At 34.6% G+C, this 19,543-nt stretch overlaps 1 protein-coding gene across 1 annotated transcript; it reads right to left on the bottom strand.

Moving 5' to 3' along the window:
- Nucleotides 1-1,323: 1,323 nt before the first annotated feature.
- On the bottom strand, nt 1,324-16,573 carry LOC149784517 (uncharacterized). The gene is made up of 5 exons (XM_089933000.1): nt 16,438-16,573; nt 14,296-14,417; nt 10,809-11,267; nt 5,734-6,372; nt 1,324-4,423 (listed from the first exon to the last, which is right to left on the bottom strand). The coding sequence occupies exons 1-4, from the start codon at nt 16,571-16,573 to the stop codon at nt 5,773-5,775; spliced, it is 1,317 nt and encodes a 438-aa protein (XP_089789126.1). The 3' UTR covers nt 1,324-4,423; nt 5,734-5,772.
- Between the last annotated feature and the right edge of the window lie 2,970 nt (nt 16,574-19,543).

A 19,543-nucleotide genomic window follows, 5' to 3' on the forward strand; every position in this document is an offset into this window, starting at 1 on the left:
GGCAGCCACTGATGAGATGGCGGTGGTCAGTAAGGTCGAGAGCTTTAGATTACTTGGCTACCTGGAAACCCAACTAAACGTAGAGCCCAATTGTATCAACTACTTGTCACAAGGGCACACAATGGTCAATGATTTGCAAAGCATAAGAAGCCTAGCATGCACCTGAGGGTTGCCATGGGGCAAAGGAGTAGACAAGTCATTGTTTGGAGTTGGGAGGCCTAGAGGAAGAGAAACTATGCTTTCTCTCAGCCCTCCCTGTCTGTCTGCAAGAAGTAGGGTGAGATGATCTCCTACTGGATGAATATGGTTGAAGTCTTTTTGGATTCAGAAAACATAAATGTCTACCATTAATGTGGTTCGGTAATATACTTGATGGAGAGATCAGCACATTTGATCAAAGAATTTTACTTAGGCATCTCTGAAACAAAATGTTGTAACCTTTACATATCTTAGTTTTCATTTTGGCTAACATTTTTTTCATCTACTAAAGAGTGAAAATAAACTCCAAGCTGGAAATGTTGAACATATGTATCATTTTAGTGATACAATATGCAATATAACTACAATTATAAGTCTATGTGTGTATGATTGTGGTGATACAATGCACAGTATAACTGTAATCACAAGTCTAAATATATGTATCATTGTAGTGTTACAATGTGGGCGCTATAGGAAAGATCGCTCTAATGTCACAAGTTTACAGTCAGGTCTCTGCCAAAGGTACCAGTCTGATAAGTCTTGATAGAGAAAATGCACATAGCCATTAGAATATATACACTGATGCATCAATCTTGTGCAATAGGACAATGTCCATATTAAAAATACATATGATCGGAGGGAGTTCAGTTGTTGATATTAAGTATATCTCTGATGATGAGCAAACAAATGCCTAGAAATGGAAGATCTTATCTATGCGCACAGATGTCATGGGAATAGAAGATCTACATGCTCTTGTGCAGACATTATGGAAATAGGGATTAAATAAATTGCCAATAATTATTAAGAAACTGGCAGTGAGATCGTGTGTACACATGCAAGTTGAACTCAGAGATTTACTGTCCAATGCCAGCTTTATTTTTAGGAATGAAAATGAATCTCATTGAACTCCTGCTTCAATATTTAACCCATCAAGCCATCTGACAGATTTCAAATTGCCAGATAGCTTACCAAAGAAAATGACAAATCTTAATAAAACTCGTTCTAAATCACCAGTCAAACTGGTGAGTTAAAAATAATAACATTATATATATATATATATATATATATATATATATATATATATATATATATATATATATATATATATATATATATATATATATGTCTGTTTAATTTAATTTTAATTTCCATACGTTATTAACCTCTATACATTTTGACTAAATACCAAGATTTAAGGACTGACTATTTTAATGATCAGACTAATATATTGTTTTATCTTTATCTCAAGATAAATAATTCCTACATGATATGACAGATTTAGATTCTTCACAAATCAAACCAAGAGTATTTTTTCTCAAGCTATTGGAGGGTCACATTCCCCATTCAAGAAAACATAAAGCCCTTAGAAAAACAAATGATCAGTAATGATGATAGTTATGTTGATGGTTATAATGATTATAACAGCAAAATCAAACTGATATTATGTTGTGCTGATTACTCTGTTGGCTTGTCCTACAATATTTTCTCAATATCATGGTCATGTTTACTCTCCGCTATTCTGATTGTTGACTTGTACCTCTGGGAGATACCAAGATGTAATGCAATGATGTCACAACATCTTTACCTAAAGTACCCATACAATGCCACTACAAATTACAAGTCTAAGTAAATGTACAGAAGTGTAGTGATACAATATACAGTGTAACTACAAGTTTAAATATGTCTCATCGTAGTGATACAATGTACAGTACAACTACAATAATAAATCTAAATGTATCATTGAAACCATACATAATACAGTAAAACTGCAAGGCTTAATTTGTGTATCATGGTCTTGATGGAACATACAGTAAAAGTCTAAATTATCATTGTAGTCAAACAGAATACAGTAGAACTAAAATGCCAAATATATGCATCATGGTAGTGATATGTGTATCTTTGCTGTGATACAATGTACAATACCTCTAAATGTCTCATTGTAAACATACAGAAAACTGTAACGACAAGGCTAAATATCATGGCAGCGATACAATATACAGTACCACAAATCTAAATAAATGTATTATTGTTCTGACATAGCACACAATATAACTGCAATCAAAAGTCTAAATATCAAGTATTCTTTAAGTGAAAATCAAAGCACAATTCAAGCATCATATTTGCAATCTTCCCAAACACATTTTATCCAAAAAATTTAAGTACTTGATAGGTCACTAGTTCTCAAAATCCTATTGAGTTTGTAGGGTATAAAAATGATAATGATGTAAGGCAAATGGTCAATTATATGGAGCATAACTTGCCAACACCAACAATCAATATCACTTTGCAAGTACTTGAAGGTACACATTAGAAGATATTAATAAACCAAAAATGTAATCATACATATGAAACTTAAGTCCCAACAATCTACTGAAGTACTACTGTCTGAGAATAATATAAAAAATCAGTCATTTATCCTTTTTAATAGCCGATGATCAAAACCATCTTTGATATTCTCCAGAAACTCTGACATATCAAATTTGGTAACAAAAATATCTTCAAAAGATACCTATCTGATTGGCACCATTTTCATTTTAGTACCAACCAAATTTTATATTACACCCCATTCTCCTATGACTACATATTCATAACAATTATCTATATCAAAATCATCAAGATTGTCACCTTAGTTGTCATATTGGACATAACACGATTTGGAACAATGCAGACATGATAAGCAGTCTTTGAGTAAAATCCTGTGTTGCTATTGTCATTCATGTTGAGGTTGTAACAATACATGGTGGTTATGTTGCAGGTCAGATCAGTACTTTCTCATTAGTAACTACCCATCATAAGAAGTCTTTTAAATAAAAACTCCATGTCACTATGACTATCTTTGTTTGGGGAATGGGGTAGCAATAAGAACATTTTCAAGTCAGCCTGACACCATTTTACTTGGAACCCGGTTGAACTGAATATTGCATAAAGTCTTTCAGTTAAAAGTTCATATTTTATACGTCTATTAGTTCATGGGTAGTAGTGGTGACATGCTTCTTAAGTTGGATTTCTTGGTGGTCATATTGGGACCAAGCCAGCCTTGGGGTATATGTGTTTGTACTGTCATAAGTTAGGAGTAGCAACAACCATCTTGTGTTAACTGACCACAGATACAGGACAGTCTGGACTACACATGGAGACTGTCTTGTAAGTTACTCAGTTGTATAAATATGTACAATGAAGTAACTTCAGCAGATAAAATTATTAGTTAAACTTTCTTCTAAAGGCTCATCACACCATATTAAATTCAGGTCAGTATAAATATATTGTGCTTTGTACCAGTCTCTCTTGAAGCTACTTCGAAGTTTTATGGACTGTATTGCTACATGAAAGCAATCAATGAACATCACAATTATCATGTACATCTACATGTGATTAGTATAGGAGTAACTGTGCTGCATACAAGTGATATAACAGGATCCATACTGTGCCACTACTACAGTTGCCACAAACAAGTTTAGAGGGTTTAAAACCTCAGCCATATAAAATGTTCAGAAACTTAAAACTAACAAAATTGTTCAATCTACATTCCTTAAGATTTTAAAGGAAGTTTTACATTTTCTACAGTTCAAATACTATCAATCTTAATGCTTGGTCTGAATTACACTTATAAACAGTATTAACACTAGGCAAGGAATTCTGCATGATGCTGGATCCTAATCATGGCCACATACAGTAATGTTTCTTGGTGTGGGATTAAACATTGTGCTGGGTCCTAAATATGGCCACATACAGCAATTTCTCTTGGCATGGTATTGTGGAAGAAGCTGGCCCATAATTATGGCTTCATACAGCAGTGAATTCTGGCATGGAATTCTGCATGATGCTGGGTCCTAATTATGGCCACATAAAGTAATTTCTCTTGGCATGGCAATGTGGAAGAAGCTGGCCCATAATTATGGCAACATACAGCAGTGAATTCTGGCAGGAATCATTCATGATGTTGGGTCTTAATTATGTCACTTACAGCAGCTTCTCTTGGCATGTATGATGCTGGGTGCTAATTATGTACACTTACAGCAGTGTCTCTTGGCATGTATGATGCTGGGTCCTAGTTATGGACACTTACATCAGTGTCTCTAGGCACGTATGATGCTGGGTTTTAATTATGGTCATTTACAGAAGTGGCATTAGGCACGAGATGTATTCCAAAGACACTTCTTCTGGTGCACTGGATCCAGTCAAGCATTCTTCTTCCACAACGGAACTAACGTCTGACAGGTCAAACCTGAAAATGAATACAGTTGTTACTATAGTCTGCACTTTAAAACTCCCATGAACTGTTTGAATTTCGTTCTGTAAAAGTAGGATGCATATTGCATATCATCAAAGCACTGGAATCTGGCTACTCTGCAATATAGAAATGTGTCATTAAAACAAAACCCATAATTTTATATGACGCATGCAAAGAGTGGTTGTTTTATTATCTAGTTTTTGATGCCTAAATAAATATATTATATAAAAAGTCATTAAAATAATGCCTGTAATTTACTCACTCAGAGATAGGCCTGTATGTCTGTGTGTATGCAATGCATGTTGTACTTAATGGAACTCATCACAATATTGATTGGTTGGCTGGTGCCAACTAACGGTAATGTTCCAAAAATGCCAAAAAAATGGCACAAATAATTCAGGAATTCAAACCCTTCAAAAAATTTAAACATGAATAATAACTATGAAAAATATAAAAGATAAAGATGTTCACATTCTATAATAGGTATTTCAAATAAAATATTAGTCAAAACATTAGAATCCTTAAAACATTAAATCATTTGTTTTTATTCAAATCATGACAACTTAAAAAAGTTTACAAGTTTGGTTTCTGAGCATACACATTTTGAAATTTGGGCCTACAAACATCATCATCTATACGATTAGATGGATTAGAGAATGACTGGGTAATATACAGTATAGATGTTTTTTAAATTCAAGTTCTAAATGCACTTCAAGTACAAATCCCTGATTATGTAATAGATCAAGCATCTGGAGGTTTAAGATTTACAGACTGACCCATACACAATTGAACCATGTCAAGTTCAGACCTAACAAATGACCTTTATAACCAGGGTTAGACCTTCATGTCTGCTCCCTAATCTGTACTTGGCAAGGCTCTTGTTAAATACAGAACTTTTCTTTACAACTCCCTCTGACATATATATTCTATGGAAACAAGCCTTGTTTGAGTACACAATAGGTGCAACAAATTTGGCCTCATCCACAACAGGAATAAAACAACCGACCATCAAGAATGGCTTCTAGAATAAGAAAGGAATTGCGTGCTTGACTTTTGTAAGGGAATTTTACTAGTAACAATACTACATTCCTGTCTTTCAAAATTTGGAGGTAAATTCAGGAAGGTGACCTTTTAAACCTAGTTTGAACAAGTTGTTCATTATGCTGTCCTTCCATGTAGTGCTATGACCTTTCTACAAGTTAAGATGATAACTATATGTTTGTTCTTTATATAAGTTTACCTTTGTGCCTTGATAAGTTGAGTTTATAATGTGCTATCATACCATTAGTATGTGTTATACTTACTCATATCTCTTGCTTATGCTGCATGAACTCCATTTGTAGCTAGCAGGCTTCGTAGACAGAGATCACCTGTCTCTTTTGCTCCTCTAACTGTGCCCTGCATACCTGTCTACTAAGTGCATGTTCAACATCATCAAGCACAGCATCAATTTTGTTCCAGTAATCATCAAAGTCCTGTTGGCTAATCTTTCCATCCATGGAATGACCAATAATATGATTTCTATATGAACGAATTCGCTCCACACTAGCTCCTAAAGATCTGTCCCTTGGGTTGTATAATGGATCATTTCCCCAGCCTGTCGATGGAGCAGGAACTGTGCTGACATTTCTGATCAGAGCATACAACAAAGAAATGTCAAACTGGTCCACTGTAGCCATATATTGACCCTTAGGATCTGGGAAAACCACATGACTTAGGTCCTGGTTAAGAAGAGCATTCTGCCATTGTCCAGGTCTGACCTGTCTTCTGCTGGTCAAGATGGTTTTGTTGGCCAGGATTGCTTGGTAAATGCTTGTATGGGTTGCAGGAACTTGGGTGAGGAGGACTTCTCTCATGGCATTTCCACAAACAGTCACAAGAGCAACACAGAGACGAGCATGATTCATGTGCTCAGGCATTATGGGTGCATCAGGATCATGACCCTAAAGAAAAAGGAAGGTCAATATTATTACAACACCCATATCAGCAATTACTAAACATGCAGTATAAACTGACAATACTGATGATCATCTCACCAATCTAAACAGTGTCAGATTTTTAGTTCTGTTCTACTGAGATATAAGACGAATACAGGGTTTCTCCTTTGCTCACATATGGAGAGATTCCTATGCTACAAAATGTGTGCATATCATATTGGGGCTACCCATTGCTCAACATTGCTTTATAAATAGCATCACAGTATTATTTTAATGAGACTCTCAGTGAAAAAATACAAATAAGAAACCTGTCAGAAAAAAATCATGATATGTTGATAGGACAAGATGCAAGGTAATTTCTGTCTAACAGGGATATACTTTTCCAAACGATGAATCAATCAAGAGCTTTATTTCTATAAATACTTTTTAGCCTGTGGTACTGTAATATTGTAAGATGCCTGATGAGACGTTTCCCTATGGGAGAATAGTTTCTGGTAGTGGTGAGAAAGAAACAAAAACCTAAAATCACAATAAAAAAGGAATAATATTACACCTGCCAGTAAAATGAAATGCCTATCGCCTTTCCTGAACGAAAAGAGCAAATACACAAGGTCACTCTCTCTCTCTCTCTCTCTCTCTCTCTCCATATATATATAGTAATCTGTGAGGATTGTGTGTCAGAGCCCTAGATCTAAAGTAGATGCTTAATTACAAGATTGTATGAAATAAATTTAAAGGTGGCAAGTACAATCACCATTTCATAGCATTCATGCACTAGCAGACTAATCTACATGGCCACATTCTAACCCCACAAAAGGCAAGAAAAGGATAAAATGGTAAATGACGGTCAAGATTTTGGGGGATTAATGTGAATAAATGTATTGGTCTGACACTTATAATAAATAAACTGGCCAGTACAAAATACTTTGGCATCAATGGTCAATACTGTATTTTGCATTAGGACACAACAGGCAGCAAGTTATATACTAGGGACTGTGCATTATCTAGGTAACCAAATCATCTTCATACTTTGACTGGACACAGAAAGTTTCTTTTTTCTCCAATCTGGTAATTCTATTTGTTGAACTAAATCAACATCATGTCTTTCTTTGAAATACTCCTGGCACTTTTGATCCAACCTCATTCATTCAAAAGGAATTATAATTTAAAACTCAGCCTAATGATCCAACCTCATTCATTCAAAAGGAATTATAATTTAAAACTCAGCCTAATGATCCAGCCTCATTCACTCAAAAGGAATTATAATTTAAACCTCAACTTAATGATCCAACCTCATTCATTCAAAAAGAATTATAATTTAAACCTCAGCTTAATGATCCAACCTCATTCATTCAAAAGGAATTATAGTTTAAACCTCAGCTTAATGATCCAACCTCATTCATTCAAAAGGAATTATAATTTAAACCTCAGCTTAATGATCCAACCTCATTCGTTCAAAAGGAATTATAATTTAAACCTCGGCTTAATGATCCAACCTCATTCATTCAAAAGGAATTATAATTTAAAACTCAGCTTAAGCAGCTGTTGGAGAAATATGTACATTTTAAACTTGATTAGGTGCATAAAATTAGTATGTGCCAGTGGATTAAAACATTTTTGTACACTGTCCTGTAAATCTGTGTTCTACAAATGAATTTTATTAATGTATGTCAAAACAAATTAAATCATAAAGCTGATTGAATTTAAGGTTAACATTCAGTTTTATAGCAGAGATGCTGCCAGGATTTTTTCAAAAAGGGGGATCTCATCCTTGTCAACAAAACAAGAGGGGATTAGAAAAGAAACAGAGGGAAGGAGGAAACAGCCATAGTTCGCTCTTTACCTAACACTTAAATATTCACCTTTTTAATTCCTGCTCTACTGATATGGATATAATGAAATCAGACTCCTCAAAAGATGTCTCCTACAGTTGTATAAGCATTAATCTGTTTATCCTTTCTGAGCTTTATCTGTTCCTGATCAGTGTATGAATATTGTGCAGTGCTGAGAACCACTTTTAAGTCTGCTGAAAGCTTAAGTTGGTGGATTGTTCTTTATGGTCATTATGTAAAAATTTCCACAGCTCATAGGTATTGACTCTTGGATAATTCTGCTCAAAAATATGATCACATGAGCTCTGCCAAAGTCTCTTGAATCAGTGCCTTGCTGACTTGTATGCCAGACATAATATGTTCCACCAATGCCAGTCTACTTGTTAAGTATTTGTGTGTGTGATTTGGATTTTTAACTTAGCTTTAACAATTTTTCAGTCATATCGCTACGATGTCTGCAGTGTGGAAGTTTATAGTGATGTCTAGTACTGGGGCATCATGCCACAGACATGTAGCATGATGTCCCACCCAGTCACATTATCCTGACACAAGGCCGACCAGTCCTAACACTAACCTCTTAATGCTGAGCGCCAAGCCAGGCAGGTGTTAGTACCATTTTTGTAAGTCTTTGGTATGACTTGCCCAGGGATCGAACCCACGACCTCCCACATCCAAGGCGGATGCTCTAACCACAAGGCAACCAGAGTGGTCCTGCTTGTTTAGACAAGCAATTATTTAAAAATGAATACCCTTACTTTTAATTTTTTTGAATTTATTCAGTGTATCTTAACTCTTGAGTGCTACATAGTTCTGTAGCACAAAATTCATCAGATCTGAGTTGTTCGAAAACAAAACAGAAACAAACTGTACTCTACTTTTAATCTGCATGAATTTTAATTAGGCTTGATATTCTGCCTGTGTCATTTAATTTTGAAAAGGGGGTTGACTGGCATGCCATATGTTTTTGTCCATTCAGCATGTAAATTGGATTCATATTCAATCAATTTCAGGTTCACAATCACACACTGGCATTGCCAGCTGCACTTTCCCCAGCTGCAATACCTTGATGCACTTCAAAACTTTAAGTCATTGTCATCATTGTAGCATCAGCCAGTATTTGCTGAATGAAATCTTCATCTGAAATGAACCACTACAGAATTTAGCCTTTTGGGACTTTCTACATAGCTGTACTTTAAACAAACATTTGTAAAACTTTCTGGATGAATGAAGGTTTAAACTTTGACTGAATGCTTGTTCCAGGGCCCAATGTGCCAATCAAAAATTTTTTAACAACCATTCATGTCATGCAGAAGCACCCAGATGTATAAACAGTTGCCTACCTGAAAAAAGACAACCTATGTCGCTACAAGCACTTTGAGGATTAACAATACAAATTGTATCCTGCGCAGAGTACATTTTTATATGTTCAACTTTAATACGCAGGAGTTCTTGCACATTACTGCTCACCAGTGCCCAAATTCATAAAAAAATGTATGATTCATGTACTCATGTATTTGTGCATTCATGCATCAGTTATAATAAAGCTGTCATAATTAATCTGTTAAGTAAAAGAACAATGTCTAATTAGCAGTAATATTACAGTTATAGTAAAGTTGTCATAATTTAATCTGTTATGTAAAAGAACAACGCCTAATCAGCAGTAATATTACAGAAAGTGTATCAACCCAATGACTGACACTCTGCTTTTATTCAGACTACTTCAGCACAACCCATTTCAATTATTCTTGGGGAGAGGCAGGAGAACAAAAACTTCCCATTTGTAAAAAAAAAACAGTGACAGTGACAAGCACACACACTGAAAATAAAATATAATGGTGCCTTTTATGCTTAAAATCTGTACCCATCAAAGTTTTCCTCCTCAGTTCTGAGTTCTTGCATAATCTGGCATAACATTCCTTGAACAACTTCAACCTGCAGAATATCTTTCGACGAAATAGCGACTGTAACGTTTGTCCATTATCTATTCTTAGATTAAAAAGAGTTGTTTAATGAAGGTCTTTTATGTACAATGTGGTTAGCTGTTCATTTTTCTCACACAACAATTTATTTTGTGCATGCAGGTTGATGCAGACTTTTCCATACTATTATAATTCTTAAGTAGTATTGTATTTCATTTATAATTTTCAGTTAATATTAAATTATTTTAAACATATTCCTATAAATGTATTTTACCCCTGAGTATGCTTGATTCTTGTAAAAAAATTATAAACACAGAATTAAACTCTGAAAGGTGGTTTCACAGAAAAATTACGATGCTAACTTAGCAGGAACATTACAAAAATGACATATTGATAATTTATATTAATACTGAATCCCAGGGCGGATCAAATTTTGTTTTCATCCACTTGTCCAGAAGAACTGGTTTCAGAAAATTCACTCGTTCCACCTTTCTTGTCATTTGTCCAAAAAAGTTAAAGCCTGAATTTGTCAGTTCACTGAGAAATACACTTCTTGAATTTCCTACATGTGCCAGTTTCTGATATTGTTTACAATAACTGCACACTATCTTTCCTTCTAAGTCAATAAATTCAAGGTAGGGATAATATTCAATTCAATAAATATTCTAATTATTTGTCAAAAGGAACTCACATTGCCTGCAAGCCATGTATGAAATGATGCATGCAGCTCAAACTCTAAGTTCTGGCTCAGGTAAGACGTAATCTTGGAGAGATTCAGGGTAATGAACCTTCTAACTCTGCTGCACAGCTTTGCATCAGGGGTCTTGACTTCATCAATCACCATCCTTGTTATTCTTGCAAAAACAACATGGTTCCTAATGTAGATTGTTAATCTGTGGAAAAGGTCTATGTCAAAAACACAGCAGCCACAGAAAATGAGACTTTCTGATGTACCCTTCTTCTTGGCAACTGGCCAGCAAGCTATACAGGCAGCAAGAAACCTGTGAAAGATGGGAGCTGGCAAATACTTCCCTGTAAAAATGCAGCACATGTCTGGTGTTCTCACCATGCGGGGATCTTGCTCAGGGGAGATAACTTCTGTTGGAGATTCTTGGCGAAGCATACAAGGTGCAAGGAAGTAGTCCTCCACCTGGAAGTGTTATACAGACACACACATATAGAAAGACATTCCATTTCAGGATGCTTTGTATATAGTTTGGTAATGTACTTAGTAGCTGAATGTTTGGAAATATCTGTTATTGTTTTCTATTTTTATTTATGGCAGTCATATCTGATGGAGGATAAGCATCATTTCTTCAGATGAGTGGACTTGAAAGCCTTCTACAGGCCATCTTTACACATGAAAAGATAATTATTTTTTGTTCAATGTGCAATCAGATCTCTCCAGCACATTTTCAGCCTGACTGTCAGATATGGTTTCAAATCAAGCAAACATTTAATAAGGGTCAAGGGTTCAAGTAAATACTGAGAGTTTATACATAAATCATCTCAAAAAGTACTAGATCACAAGACCATTAAAGGCATCTTTTGCAAGATAATTGATAAATCTAAAATGTCTGAAAGTACAATTAAAATCCTCATATTCTTTCACGTTAATATATTATATTACTAAATGAAATGTCATTTACTTACTCACCTACCACACTTATGTGTAAACTCAGAGAATTCCAATTGAGAATAAACGAACACCATAGGGATATCCAAAATAAGAAGACCCCATTGTATGAACACTTTAACCATCCTGACCACAACATAAATTATGTTCAGTATCAGATAATATAAAAAACCCAATCTGATCCAGATCTATCTAGTAGCAACATTAATCAGAAATATCAAGAATATTATGGGATGCACCAATTGCATACTCAAAATCCAGCATGGATCAACATATATATTTAAAGGGGAGTCAAGTCAATTTTTTTTATTTTGAAAACCCTTCATGCTTGAATGCTTCTTACCTAATGTGGTCAGATGCGATCTAATTGTTTTAGGAAGAAAATAATGTCATTTTTCAATTTTTTTATCAACAGTGGCCAGTTAGTTAGTCATCAGTTGTAGAATTTGAATGATCTCTGTGCCAGTACGCTTTTTTAAATTTCGACAAAATCTATTCACTAATGTTTTAGAATATGTTCAACTTCTTGTAATTTTGGGAAAACAGGGCATGTTACATTTTGTTACATTGAAATACAGAATGTGAAGGCAGACTGGCATCCTTTGAGAACTGTTGATAACAGGTTCCATGAAGTTTTTTTCTCTCATTAGAAATTGCAGGCAGTGTTCCATTAAGTTTTTTTACTCTAATTAGAAACTGCAAATATATTTTATGGCAGATTTTTTCAAATTTAGTCAAAATCTGTAGAGCTGATGTTGGGGGCGCTCACCAGTTAGTATGTACTTTTGAGAGAGTGACATATGTAAACTTAAGTTGTTTGCATTTAAAACATGCACAGTGGAGAGAATGTTGGCATACCTGTAAGCTACTTTAATGTAATGTGACTGACATTTCTTTGGATATTGTACGTTTGGAAATTGTACACGATCTAAGCACACTGCTAACTTAAATGATTGCTCAATTGTGCTCAAAAAATCAGCCTGAATTAGTTTAAATTACACTATCCATAGCAGCTATTAAAATAGAGAAAATGAATTTTGCCAGGCTAAACAGTACCAGCTTCTGGAAGTGCAGTGAATGAATTACCAAATATATAAAATGTAAAAAAAGTTATTGGCTCTTTTTTTATACAATTTACCTCTGAAGTTCAGGAAGTGAAAATGATCAAGTGGAGCTAGCACTTTTTGAAAGGTGCACATCTGGAGTAAGGCCAAGCTGTATTTTCTATAACCCATATTACACCCATCAATCATAGACCAAAGTAAAGGGAATTAAAGGTTCTTTGAACTATATACCTAAGATATACAAGGTGTTTTTTTAAATAGCCAGGATAACCAGTGATGGAAGCCAGGGAAATTCTTTTTCTTTAAAATTCTAACCCTATGCAAAATATGAAACTGTAGAGCGCCACCGTAATAAAGTTATAAAATAAAGTTATTTACAATTCTATGGATGGCAGCCATATTTACCATCTGAATGTCTTCTTTCTGCACAAACTTGAAAGTCCCTTATATCAATGTTCTTTCTGCTGAAATTCTGTCATGTTTCAGAAAAGAATTTAAGACAGCCATATTAAATTGTCAGTATGCAACAATAGCACAAATCTAAAAGCCCTTTCTGCCTGGATGTTTTAAGGCTAAATATTTCAAGGTTTTTTAGAAGGGTTCTCCACCTTTCATGTCACGAAAGTAATGGTGGATTGCATTACTACAAACTTGAAAGCCCATAAGACTAGAATAATTTATGTTCCATTAGGTCAAATAAATTTGTAATAAGAAGTTGTTTTTTTAAAACCAGTTGTAACAGATGCCAAATTTTGCACCATCTCAGTATCTTTTGAACAAATTTATTAATGAACATTAAATTTCATAAAATATTTTGATAATAGTTAATAAGCAAAGACCTCTAATGAACATTTTCTTTTTTAAATGATTCTGTAAGGTTTGAAGTGCTACATAGAAGCTGTAAGACGATACAAATAGACACAGCCACTCTAATTATTTACTAACGTGATCCAAATCTGAGTTATGTCCCTTTGTATATCTTACAGTCGAGACCATGATAAAGGCTTTGAAGCATGAAATCTCTACAAGCCAAATAATGTAATAGTCAATGAAACACAAGAACACATCAAAGTAACATTTTTTTCCATAGGAAAATAGTTCATTTTCCAATATGTGTGGGTATATGTATGCATGGATGGCTGACTGGGTTTAATGTCACATCAACACAATCCAGGCTAGATAGTGCCACCTAAACTTTCATCAAATTAAAATGGAAAAATTGCAGAAAATTATGGAAATATACCTTGGCATGTAAAAGTGAACATGTAGTCCTACAGGTTAAAAGCAAAAAGTTGAGGATGCTATAATTCTTTCTAAGAAATATAAAGAAACAGATTGTCAGAAACTTTCACCAAAGTCACCTAAGTGGAACAAAATATGTCATAGTTTGATACTTTTCAAATTAAGTGTGTTACATTTAAAAAGAAATCTGCAATAAAAGCAAATGAAGAAAACATGGAAACTTTATATTAACTGACCTTCTCTCCCATCTCATTAAATGACCTCGGCTTGGCAAAAATGTTTAACTGTTCCATTATCATCAAGATATGATCCTTGTGTGCATGTAGTTCTGGATGATTCTCCTTTGTCCAGATAGCATCTGCAAATGAAAATAAGCTGACTTTTGATTCAATGGGGAAGTATTGATAATTGAATACTTTGGAAAATATTTACTTTAAAACATCAGAGCCAGATTTATTCACATAGATTTGGAAGTGTAAATGTTACATCTAATTTCATTGTGAATAAAATTTATGTTTAACAAACCATTAAAACCAAGAAAACCAAACAAAAATCAACAAACTCAATTTATTCAGGCTATAGTGCAATCAATCAAAAAATGTAAATGTAACCAAACATCCAACAGCACAACACACACATGTATATATATATATATATATATATATATATATATATATATATATATATATATATATATATATATATAGGGGGTGTTGTAGGGTTTAACAACATTTTTCAGCACAAGATAGGCTATACATGGCAGGCAGTATAAATGGTGGAGGAAGAACCAAAGGAAAACCCCAGAAAGAACCACTGACCCACGAGAAGTTACTGGCAAGCTTTCTCAGATACCCACATTGGCTGAATCCGAGACTCAAGCCCACATAGACAGTGTTGAAATTGCAGTGATCAGTAACAGTGAGCCATTTAGACCACTTGGCCACTCAAGGCCCTGTGTGTGTGTGTGTGTGTGTGTGTGTGATATCACCATTACATCGACAAGTGCCTTTCATATCTGCACACAAAATCAGATAACCAGGCTTGAACAGATGGAACCCTCAAATTAATTTTTATTTCAAATCTGACTTTAGGAAACAGGTTTCAATTTTTCATTCCTCTGAGCCTTTGATTATGACAGGTTATGGGTATTAATGTTGTTTGTCCATCCATGAAGTGACTGATCTATTTCTCACTAATTTAAAAGATGCTTACCTGTATTTTGAAAGTAATGGTGTCTTTATGTTTTAGATCAGATTTTACACCTGTCCAGTATATTTGTATCAATTTTACACCTGTCCAGTATATTTGTATCAATAAACATTATGTCAATAGTTTTACATTTTATGAAGATTTGTATGCTACATATGTTGCTCTAAAATGAATCAGAATTCAGGATTAATAATTGAGTCCATAGTCATTACCATCCATCCTCCTGGCTAATGCATACTGTTTTTAGATTTTTTTATTTATTATATTTGTAACATTTTATATTTATTATATTTGTAACTAATTAAAATCTAATTTTGATAAAAATATTTCTTCGAAAATACTTGCACAGTCGTAATACAATTTAGAAGAATTTCCACTACTTCACAAACCGGTTTCACCAAGATAGGAAGACATTCACCAAACCTATGGAGTTGTTTTAGAAATAGAAATAAAAACATTGTCCGCTGGCTGAGATTGAAGTCAACTGAATTTTCTCTCCCACCTCAATCAATGCTACAAATATTGGCAATAAATCCAAATTTAAACATTTTCATCGTGATCTGCAATTGACAATGAATACTAATGTGGACAGGTTTCATCATGGTGAGCAGGCACTGACAATAAATTAAACTTTGGGCAGCTTCCATCATGATTTGCAGGTACTAATAATAAATTAAACTTTGGACAGCTTCCATCATGATTTGCAGGTGCTAACAATAAATTCAACTTTGGAAAGCTTCCATCATGATTTGCAGGTACTAACAATAAATTAAACTTTGGACAGCTTCCATCACGATATGCAGGTACTAACAATAAATTAAACTTTGGACAGCTTCCATCATGATATGCAGGTATTAACAATAAATTCAACTTAGGACAGCTTCCATCATGATTTGCAGGTACTAACAATAAATTAAACTTTGGACATTAAATTCAACTTTGGACAGTTTTCATCATTGTGAAGGTACTAACAATAAATTCAAATCTGGACAATTTTCATCAGGATGTTCTGGTACTTATAATGAATCCTACTCTGGACAGTTTTAGTCATGGTGTGCAATGAACAAATCAATAATAAAAAAACTAGCAAAATGATTATATTCCCCTCTCAACTCCACTGAAAGGACATATTTTGAGAACAGGCAACAGAAAATAAGAAATGTACAAACCGACAAGTTCTAAAGTAAGGATTCCTTTCTCCTTGAAGTCAGACCATTTCTGTGTGATATCACTGTGAGCAGCAGGGCTGTTTGGCAGGCTAGGATGAGCATTGATAAGGGACTTCAGGGCATCAATCAACCACATTGGGTCCAGCACAATATTATCCCTCAATACTTCAATGACAATGATATGAGCAGGGTTTTCAACAAAATATAGCAAGTAATATGCCATATGCATCATTATTTCTAAGACCGTTCCACTGGTGACATTCAATATTCACAACAGTATGTTTATGTATGATTCCTCTGAATTCTCTCTGCTCCTGTGGAGTTAAATTACTTTAAAGAATAGATTTGACATGCTATGCAATTGTTTAGGTGTGTCTGTATTGAAATGTGAATATTATTCATAAAAATAGGGGTGCAAAACCTTGACAGCTACAGAAAGTGCAAGACAATACATTATGGTTACCATTTTGTTCCCATATTTAGTAAGTTAAGTCCAAAATATGCTACTTTGTCATGATGTAAACGGTTCTCACATGGAGGTACAAAACAGTTACCTCCCTCTCCAAAGAGCATTACATACAACACTAAGTGATATATGGAAAACGGAAGGAGATATAATAAAGTTAATGCATAAAAATTATTTAAATATACACAAAGAAACAAAAAAGTATAATAGATGTGGCTGACTGTACCATCAAAAAATTATCAATTTTCCTTAAGGGGTCAGGGTCCAGTTTTTCATGTACAAATTTAATGCTGCAATCAGTGACCTACTATAAAAAAATCAGAATAAATCAAATACACAAGTGAGGTCGAAAAGGTCCATATTTTTAGATACCTATATTAAAACAAAGCATAAGAATAGTATTCACTTGACCAGAGAAGTCAATGGCAGTTCACAGCAGAAGAGGTTTATGCACCCCAACCCCTATTTTATACATGCATTTTTCACATCCAAATACCATTTTTGACAGCATGTGGTGCTCAAAGTGCAAACTCAACCCTTTCCCTGGATGAAAATTTTGAAAAACATTGTCTACTAAATAGTTTGATGCAATTCAGAATAGTTGTCATCCAAATCGTTTTTGAGATACTCTAATTGCCTTGAACCCACGTGTCCACTGCTATGGGAGGCTAGCTCTTCTTCCTAGTCAACTATTGGTATTTCACTATCAACATACTGCAGAGCAACTATGGAAGGTGTACATGCCTGACATCAATTTCAAGAACAACACAAGCCCAAAACACCTAGTTCACAAATATATCCATATCTATAAATACTAAACAATAATAGCTGAAAAAGTCACACCATAGCCTTAAGGTAAGAAATTTGCAGGGGCCAATTTACGAAACTGGACCCTGCCACCTATACTTGTACAGACAATGGGGAAATACTCTTACAGATTAACTCCCCTTGCCCTACTAGGTGGCACTTTGCATACCAGATACATGTATCATCAGTTTTAACTTGAGCACTGTCTGAGACAGGATGATCACATTGTGAAGAAGGTTGTAATGTGATTGAGAAGTACTTTTAGAGAACTAGAATTTACTATAAAATTTCATTTCTCCATCAATTACCCAATCACATTAATGTTAGGAAAATGGTAATGTGGCACAGAAGAAAAAAAAAAGAGCTCACAGAGTGGACAAGATGAAGGAACATGTGAAAACCCAAATGCCAGCTTCATGTGCAAAAAATGCAAGATTGTTACTTTTGCGTGGGTCTATTCAGCCAGAACAGTAATTGGTCAACTGAATGACTTACTAAGTCAGAACCTAATACCATACTCTTCTGAAACTGAAGGCTGCTAATATAATACAAATAAGCCCAAGTCAACTATATAAATCTAACAATACAAACACCACAAACAAAGGATCATTTGGTGTGGAAAAGTAAGACATTTTGTAGCAAATTAAGTTGCTCCAGAAATACTTAACTAATCACATTAATGTAAGCAAATTACTTTCACTACTTAAAGAATCCAGCCCTCCCATAGTCTAGAAAAGTCTCTCTGTGCATTGAATAGATGAAGGGAAGTAACTCTTACAGATTACCTCCTCTTACTCTTATAAGTGGTGCTTCATGCACTGGATATCTTCAGTGTTATCTAGAGGCCTCACTGGATAGTTTTGTATTTGGACACCAAACTAATTTTTAAGGTAGAAGGCATGAACCTAACTATGATAAGCCTACCATTTATAAATTCACACAGAAGCTAAATATGTAACGTGGTTTAGATTTACTTTGATTTAGGCTTGAAAATGGGTTGGCTCATTTGGTGACTGCCTGTCTAACACTAGAGATCAAATGCATAACTTGGGCTGCAAATGAACAGCCGACTCAGCTCACATATTTACAGATGTCTGCTACAGAGGTAAATATCTAAAAATTGAGATGCTTGAGGGGTGATGAAAAGTATGATAATTTGTTATAGTACTAGTGAACTTTATTCATGCATAAGGCACATATCGATTCTTTTAGCTGCCCTGTCACAGAAATTATTCAAACTAGCTCTTTGATGTCAAAAATGAATGTAAAAAAGAGGGGTTCAGTATAAAAGCCACCAGTTGTGTAAGGAATAAACCTGATTGCCACACATGTATGCTTTCTGCAAAAATCATTAGTTTGTTTTTATTTGTATCTTCATTGTAAAATTATTATCATTTTTCTCCAGTAGGTCATTGTCAGATGAAAATTCACCAGATAAACTGTCCAGTGAGACCTGAGTACTGTTTGATACTGGACGATCACATTGTCCTACCTGAGGGTGTGGCAGTTTCAGAAGTGGTGTGGTCGGCTTACTGTATTGGCAGCCATCATGGAACAAACTAGATTCAACTCCATGTATTGTGAGGCTCTGTCACAAATAGGAACAGGAAAAAGTGGATTGGGCATGCCAAATTACAGATGCCATTATATTTTCAATGAGTCATTGTGCTGAAAGGCAGGACTCATTTTTATTTCATGAGCCAAAATGCTCATCAAAGGTACTTATTCCTGTGAAAGATCAGATTATACAGCCAGGATGATAATGCTTGTGGGGTTATGATCAATTTTCCTGCTTTTTGTGGGAGGAAAAGCATCAGCATGAGAGTGGACAAA

Source organism: Sinohyriopsis cumingii, chromosome 14 (genome assembly GCF_028554795.1).
Source record: "Sinohyriopsis cumingii isolate HCF-2022 chromosome 14, ASM2855479v2, whole genome shotgun sequence".
Lineage (NCBI taxonomy): Eukaryota > Metazoa > Mollusca > Bivalvia > Unionida > Unionidae > Sinohyriopsis > Sinohyriopsis cumingii.

Bases quoted from the DNA above. Each gene is read 5' to 3' on its own strand.
- LOC149784517 (XM_089933000.1), bottom strand. From the start codon at position 16,573: ATGTGGTTGATTGATGCCCTGAAGTCCCTTATCAATGCTCATCCTAGC. The intron at 14,418-16,437 runs GTTTGTACATTT...TTTCATTTGCAG, and splicing joins CCTTACTTTAGAACTTGTCG to ATGCTATCTGGACAAAGGAG. The intron at 6,373-10,808 runs GTGAGTTCCTTT...CTTTTTCTTTAG, and splicing joins ATACATGGCTTGCAGGCAAT to GGTCATGATCCTGATGCACC.